This window comes from Struthio camelus, chromosome Z (genome assembly GCF_040807025.1).
Source record: "Struthio camelus isolate bStrCam1 chromosome Z, bStrCam1.hap1, whole genome shotgun sequence".
Lineage (NCBI taxonomy): Eukaryota > Metazoa > Chordata > Aves > Struthioniformes > Struthionidae > Struthio > Struthio camelus.
In genome coordinates, this window is record NC_090982.1 from 64,643,947 (window position 1) to 64,651,825 (window position 7,879).

At 43.9% G+C, this 7,879-nt stretch overlaps 1 protein-coding gene across 2 annotated transcripts; it reads left to right on the forward strand.

Annotated features, from left to right (window-relative positions):
• The first annotated feature begins 628 nt into the window (after nucleotides 1-628).
• Nucleotides 629-6,859, forward strand: LOC138064434 (CD180 antigen-like). 2 transcript variants are annotated; one of them, XM_068926989.1, is made up of 3 exons: nucleotides 629-900; nucleotides 4,213-4,379; nucleotides 5,062-6,859. In XM_068926989.1, the coding sequence occupies exons 1-3, from the start codon at nucleotides 811-813 to the stop codon at nucleotides 6,785-6,787; spliced, it is 1,983 nt and encodes a 660-aa protein (XP_068783090.1). In that variant the 5' UTR covers nucleotides 629-810; the 3' UTR covers nucleotides 6,788-6,859. The 2 variants fall into 2 exon arrangements, with proteins under 2 accessions (XP_068783090.1, XP_068783091.1); XM_068926990.1 differs by having other exon boundaries at nucleotides 4,330-4,379.
• The last annotated feature ends 1,020 nt before the right edge of the window (nucleotides 6,860-7,879 follow it).

The following is a 7,879-nucleotide window of genomic DNA, read 5'->3' on the forward strand; positions in this document are numbered from 1 at the left end:
TGCTTCATTAATGAGGGGAAGGAGCTCCCCTATAAAAGGCACTCAAGCCATAGAGAGGACCTGCCATATAGGCTTACAAGCCTATTTTTAGGCTGGAAAAAAGCCCACAACTGCCTACCTTGGAGCCAGTAAGAAATACTGCTCCCCTTCAGAAAACTGATTGTTATCAATAATCAAAATACCAGGGGGAAAACGTTCGTTTTCAGATGGAGATACCACTTTTTAGCATTTGTTGTCACTAATGGAGGGATATTTTTCAGCATAGTGCTCCTTTTTGCTGAAAAGTTTCGTCTACCAAAAACTCAAAAGAGAAATAAGTCACAGGTCTTGTGCTTATACTTCGGTTCTTTTGCAGACTCTTGCGAGCTTCAGGACCAAACTGTTTGACCCAAAAGACTTTTTACTACACTAAATTGCACATTGCTGGAAAGTTGCATTCTAATATCCTTCTTTTTGCTCTGCCGCCTGTTTCACTCTGAAGTAACTCTGCTGTCTTTAGTGCAGAGATTTTGTTTTACATGAGTGTAAAGAGCACTTTCTCTCACTTTCCATTTTTTTAAATCCGTTCTGTCTGAGAAAAACATCAGTGCACAGTCATTTGACTATATTTAAAGCAAGGAAGTTCCTCCCTCACTCTGAAACTGCTGTTTTGCTCACACTAAGCCTAGGAGGTGTAGCAAATGCTTTTTTCCCTTACAGCCTGCTTTCTAGCAGACTGTTCAGTTTGTCTCAACTTTGCTGTCCTCTTTCTCTTTGATTAAGGGAAGATATCAGAAGATCATCCATTTTAAGAATACACCTAACTCTGTAATGGCTCGTTATTTATATCTTCTGATTTTCACAATGCCCATCTGCATTAGCCACGAAACATCCAGCGCTGTAGATACGATGTGCACTGAGGTGAGTGATGGTCACTGCTCTCTGTTGAGATAAAGGAATCTTATAAGCAGAGAAACAATCTTTGGGGCATACTTGCATGCTGACATCTGATTGTTTTAAATTGCCAAGAGGTTTTTCTCAAGGGGATCTGAAAACCTCTATCAGAGAAATAAAGCGGATGTCTTGAAATGTGCTGGGTTATACCAGTCACTCGTGCGGGCGCTCTTTTTCCCTCACCCTCTCACACACACGTCCATGCACCACTGCTCTTTCTTTCTCATCTGCAGTTTTACCTTCCAGAAAGCTCAGAGGATGATAAAATCTCAAAGGGATATAGCAGATATCAGAGCTAGGGAGAAAACAGATATAAGGAGTTTGTCTCTTACGCTATGCTCTCTATACCAGAATTTGTATGGGATGGGATGATGGCGGCTCTTGCTCATAAATGGGTATTCGTAGTTTAGGACTTGCTATATCAAATGAAAACAGTAAGAAACAAGAAAAACAGGTTTTTTTCCAGGGGCAGGGGGAAGGGCTAACCCAGGAGGGGTTTTTTTGTTTGGTTGGGTTTTTCTAACTGGGAGACAGAAGAGAAAGGCAAGTATTTTGATTCAAGGAAGAGGCACTGTGGAAACCCAACCCTGCTCTGTGCGCAGCTGGGACCTATAGCAAATTCTTTCCTGAATTAAATGTACAAATCCAAGAGCACTGTGAATTGTGCAACAAGATACGCTAGGGGAATAATCGTTCTGCACATCCCTCTAAGATCCACTCTATATCCGAAGTGTAAGGAGAGAGAGAGATCTCGCTATTTTATTTGAATAGTAAAACACTGGCACTGTTCTCATTTACATTGACAGCTAAACCTTTTTCTTTTTTTTTTTTAAAGCTAAACTGCATGTTAGAGCAGCCAGCTCCACAGGTTCTTTTTTGCTCATCAGTATTGAAAGCACTGCTTTTTCTTAAGTCTGCATTCAAGCTGTTTCTATAGTGACCAACATTACATTATTTAGGTGCTTCTAGATGAGAATCAAGCCCATGTATTGCCGCGAGCCGTAGCAGGTGGGGAGCTGGCTCTGCACCCCACTGCCGCCGCAGCAGGGGCTGCATGGGACCAGGGGCAGGGAGGCTGCTTCCCACCCAGCTCCCCGGAGCCTTGCCAGCACCCCGACGCCCCCAAGGGAAGCGGGACAGCCAAGGAGCTGCCCTTTCCTCCCCCTGACCTGCACCATGCACTTTTTCCTGCTAAAAGGCCTTTTCAAGTTCCTCCTGGCTCTGCCCCGCCGCTGCCAACATTTCTCTCCTGCCGCCTGCTCAGCTGCCGAGCCCCAGCAACACAGGGCTGCCCCAGGGCTCCCTCACAGCTTTAATTTGAAAGATTTGTGCAAAAAGGAAAAGAAGAAAGTATTCTCTGTATCCAGCCTGGATCCAAGATCCCTTGCTACAAATATCGCTTTTTCCTCCTCCAGTGAGGCTATTTAATGCCTGCATTTCTGCCTGGCTCTCCCACCCCACCAAAGGGCAGAGGCTTGGCTTGGTCTAAAACAGGCGCTGCATGCTCGGCAAGGTCTGCTCACAATGCACCATGCCCCGGGGACCTATATGCTGCACCTAAGCAGAAGTGCAGTGCTTCCACCCTGCAGAGAACGGCTGCTGACCCTCTGGGAGATATGGAGAAGGCAGGACTTGCAGAAATGGAGACATCACCCAGCCCCAGCACACACATCATTATCTTAATATCTCTCCTTCCGCAAATGCCTCTGACGTGCCAAGTACTCTCAGCCTTAGGTAGCCAAGCCAGGACTGAGCAGGGGAAGCGCATCTGCCCTTGGTTATCCTAGCGCCAGGGAGGCAGTAAACACATGCCACCTGCAGATGATCAGGCTCAAGTGTGTGACTGGAACAGGCACACACACAGCAAAGCACCGCGGCCACCGTGAAGGTTTCCCCTTTAAGCCCAGCATCAGGTTATGTGTAATCCACATTTCTCACTGGACTTTCCACTGACTGTGCTTGCTATATTTGGGCTACTAGAATAGCCTTGAATTTACTCAAAACACAGAGTGAATTAGGCATAAGGCATGGTTATGACCTCTATTTTGGTCAAAAGGCTGAAGTAGTCTCCTTATGTGCTGTAGGCTCCTGTAGGATGACCCTTTTAGCTACACGACAGCTGCCAGCGATAACCCAAAAGTTTGCATATTATACATTGTGACTCTGGTGCATGTAATTTAAATAATGTTTCTCTTAGCTAGGAGATGGTGAGACAAAGAAATCCTGTGATCAGATTGGCCAACTGCGCAACATGTGCACAGAGCTTGTATTCATTTACGCACAAGTCAAATGTCTCTGAGCTTTCTGGCAGGGTATTTCCAGAGCTGCTGCTGTCAAGCGTGTTCAGAGACCCCATGCCCCCCCGTCTGGCCCCATGTACCAGTGGAAAGGGGACCTCGGAGGCAGGATTCAGCTGGGGCGGGAGGGCACTGCAGGCGATCTCCTCAGCCTTGCTTGTGCCTAGCGTGCTTGAGTCCCTGATCACAGCTGTGCAGCCCCTGGCAAAGTTCGATACTTCGAGCGTTTCTATTTCCTTGAATGGCAGCAGCAGGCGATTCCGGGGTTGCATTTTCGTGCATGGATCGACATCCATAGTCTCAGCCTTTGATTGACTGTACTACCTGTTGCACCATCATCTGGAGACAAAGGCAGGTCAGATATGTTTAATGAACTCCTCTGGTATTCACAGAGTAGACTTTTCTACATAACAGATCATTTTATTTTCACTTAAACTGAAAAGTCTTCATAGAAATTTTGAAGACTCGCTATATCAGAGACTATCTTTCCCTAGCTTGAGCTCACCATTCACTCACTGCAGCATACAACAGCAATTCAAATCTTGTTAATTTGAACATTTTCCTTTCTAGGCCTGCTCTTTTTTCCTCCTCCTCTCTGCCAGGCTCTCATAAGATTTATTTTAGAATAAGCTGTTACAAAACTCATGAAATTCAGAATTTAAAAATACCTCATAAAGATTCTTTCTTACAGATTAATAATTCATCCAGAACAGTAAACAACCTTCATATGTGCTAACTTTGATAAACATAATACTACAGATGAGATGCTTCAGATTAGTACAAGAGATATTCAAGGCATGCTTTTTAAAAACACTCCATTAAGTCCCAGAGTTGTGTGTTTCAAGCCTATGTTAAGATTTTTTAGAGTTGTTTGCTACATTTTTAAAATTAATTCACAGTTCTGTTTGCTTTTTAGAATGTGTTAGTTTCATATTTATATTCAGAGGAGGTATCTCAGAGTTTCACTGCATATTTTCCACAGATTACAGTCAATAAAAGCTATAGCTGTGAAGGTTTAGGTCTGACAGAAATTCCTGAAAAACTACCTGTCACAACGGAAATCCTCGACTTCAGCTTCAACTTGCTTCCTTCCCTTCAGAATTCAACCTTCTCGAAGCTGAAGGATCTACTCTCCTTGGATTTAACAAGGTACAGTAAGATCATCCTCACTTTCACAGATCATCTTGGTCAATACCCTCTGCCCTTGCTCAGGGCTGAAGGCTCACAGAGTCCACAACAGCACAGGGAAATCAGCAGCAGCATTTGCACATGGTTCTGGTATTTTACTAAATAAAGATTGATACAATTGGGCAATAGCTAGGCTTCTCCTTCAGTGACAGTCATTTGCCAGACAGTCGGCGTAATAAGCATTTTCTACATATTACTGTTACTAAGACCAACAAAATGACTAGAGTAACTTTTTAATTCACTTTTCCATAAAGATATTGTTCACAAAACCTAGAAAAAGATCCTTATAAGTGTTTGTCTTTTTCTCTAGAAAAAGAGATTTTCATCTGATTAATTTTGACACTAAAAAAAACCTCATGTCTCCCTGACTTCCACAAATGTCTCCTCAACAGGGTTTTTCGCACCCATCATTTCAGGGCAGTTTTCTCTGCTGTAATATAGCTTCCTCACTAGGACTCCATATTTAAAGTGGGCTTACCAATCCCAGGCAGGTGTCTTTTGCAAAGGAAAACACTGTTTTATTCTGGCAAAGGCCACTGATCATGGGTTTTTACACATATGAAATGCCATTTCAGTTACCGTGTAATAATGGGAACATTTGACAAGCCAGACTGCTGATGCTGGCTTCTGTTGCTTTTTCAAGGTGTCAGATCAACTGGGTGTATGAAGGTGCCTTTCACAACAACAATCACCTGCACACAATTGTGCTGACTGGAAACCTGCTCCTGTTTCTGTCTGACACAGCATTTGTTGGCCCTCAGTCCCTAAAGCAGCTTGTCTTAACGCAGACAGGAATAAGCACGCTGTCCTTCGTTCCCATGACAAACCTAGACAACTTGGATACGCTCATCTTGGGCAGCAACCACATCTCTTCTTTGCAGCTCCCCCCCACCTTTCCAACTCAAAACCTCAAATATCTTGATTTTCAAATGAACAATATTAGAACAATCACAGTGGAAGATGTCAGTGTTCTGCAGAAGACCAGTAACATAACTCTCATCTTTAAAGGCAACGACATTTTGCACATTGAACCCGGAGCTTTCCAGTCCAGTTTCTACAGTTTAGACTTTGGGGGCTGCACCAACATTCCCAGTATCTTGGTGGGAATACGGAACTCCTCAGCCCACACGCTTTGGCTGGGAACGTTTGACGACGTGGAAAAGGAGACCTACATAAGCCCTGACGTTTTACAAGGCCTCTGTAATATCACTGTCAAGGACCTCTATCTGCAGCTACGGCACTTCAAAAACCTAAATGCTGCCACATTTCACTGTATGACCAAGCTCCAGAAGCTGGACCTTACTCACACGCACATCAGCGCGTTGCCCCCTGACATCAGCGGTATGAAGGTGCTAACAGAGCTCATTCTCAACAGGAACTTCTTCAAGCACCTCTGCGACACCAGCGCGGCTGCCTTCCCCTCCCTCACTCACCTCCACCTCAAAGGAAACTCGCAGACTCTGCAGCTGGGCTCCGGCTGTTTACAGAAGTTGGCAAAGCTTCAACATCTAGATTTAAGCCATAGCCACGTTGAAAGCTCCGACTGCTGTAATGAAGCACTAAATGGTTTGAGCAGTCTTCGGTACCTGAACCTGAGCTACAATACCAAACTCCACGTCCATGATGTGCTCTTTAAGGAAGGTACTAACCTGGAGCTGCTAGACATAGCTTTCACTCAGCTTCACATCAGCACTTCACAAGGGCCTTTCCGAAATCTGCATCTCTTGCAAGTCCTGAATCTTTCCTCCTCCCACATCAATACTAGCATTCAGCATCTCTTTCAAGGCCTGGAAAACCTCATGCTCTTGGACCTTAGTCAGAATATCTTTGAATCAGGGATCGTGCCAAAGAACAAACTGTTTCAACAGCTATCCAGTTTAGAGGTGCTAATTTTAGCATCCTGTGAATTGACAGCAATAGATGACCAAGCATTTCACATCCTCCAGAAGTTAAGGTACATTGATCTGAGCCACAACAAGCTTATTGCATTCAGTGCAGATGCGTTTTCAAATCATAAGAGCATCTATATCAATTTTGCCCACAATAGGGTTCAGATTATACCACGTGACAAGCTAGTATCCCTACCTAGCCACAGTATAATCAATTTAAGTTACAATCCTCTGAAATGCACCTGCTCCAATATTGGTTTAATCACTTGGTACAAGCAGAATCTTGATAAAATTGAAGACCCTGAAGAAACTACGTGTTCAGAACCCAAATCGCTAGCTGGTGCTCAGTTGTCCACTGTTACTGTCTCCTGCGGGATCAGCACCACAGGAATCATTGCAGTTGTCCTGGGTATTTTATCCTGCGTTGCCATCTTCCTCTGGAGCGTTCACTGTTTCAGGCAAAGCTATCAGCAAATCTAAGTTTATGATGAATGTAGAACGTAAAGAAAACATGTACCGCAATTGGATTAGGATGAAAAACAATTTACTGCTTTTGTTCCTGGTCTGTATTTCCTTTAAATTTTGCAATACTTTTTCCATTTCCATTATAACTTTTAGCAAAACAAAAAAATGCTTATTACATGAGGTCTGGAAAACTAAAATTGTGTCCTGAGCCTAGAACATAAATAATTTCTGCTATCGAGATGCCCCAGCTCAACTTCATGCTAGCACTGGTATCATAGCCACTAGGGCTAAAGTACCTCTAAAGGGAAGAGCCAAGCACTGAAATGTTGAGGTAGTTCTCCATTGAAAACAACAACAACAAACAAAAAAAGTGAAAAACAATGCTGTTTAAGAGCTAGCGTTACTGTACACCACTCAATCAAAAAGCAAAAACATTTCTGTGAGGGACAGGAGTAACAATCAAAGTCAAGTAAGACCCGATCCCTTCAGGGCTTACACAAACAATTTGTACCATCAGGTGCTCTCTGATTTCTTAAAAATCTCTTTGAACCTTGGAAAGGTCCTGGCCATCCCTTTGAACCTCTCTCTGTCCATCTGTCTCCAAGGAGCAGGCTTTGCTCCTGGTCTTCTAATTAATATAATGCTCCATGGTAAACGGGACTATCAACAATTTCAGCTTTAACCACAAAACTTGTAAATTTGGCCAAAAATCTGTGGGTACTTGGCACTGTGGAAGCCTGAACTTGTGAATAGCAGCCGATATCAGCAGCTAAGAGACCTTACCAAACACGTGTGTGTCTTTTGACGCATGGTCAATGTGGCACAGTGCAGAGGGGGCTGTTTCCTCCAGCTGCAGAACAGGAAAGAAAAGTAGGGATTGCAAAGGCAAAGGCATAGCGAGAAGCAGGAATCTGATCCCAGAGGCACACATGGTGCTCATGGCTATTTCATGTCACCTCCGGTGGGTGAATCCCTGGAGTAAAGTAAGGATTATGACATGATCTTGCTCCAATAGGACATGCAACAGCTGGGGGGGGAGGGGGAGGGATGGAAGATAAAACAAACTTATTGCCATTTGCTCTTATTAAAGTCTTGAATCCTTCCTTC

Coding starts and splice junctions, on each gene's coding strand:
- LOC138064434 (XM_068926989.1), top strand. CDS start 811: ATGGCTCGTTATTTATATCTTCTGATTTTCACAATGCCCATCTGCATT. Junction 901..4,212: donor TAGATACGATGTGCACTGAG/GTGAGTGATGGT, acceptor TATTTTCCACAG/ATTACAGTCAATAAAAGCTA. Junction 4,380..5,061: donor CTCTCCTTGGATTTAACAAG/GTACAGTAAGAT, acceptor TGCTTTTTCAAG/GTGTCAGATCAACTGGGTGT.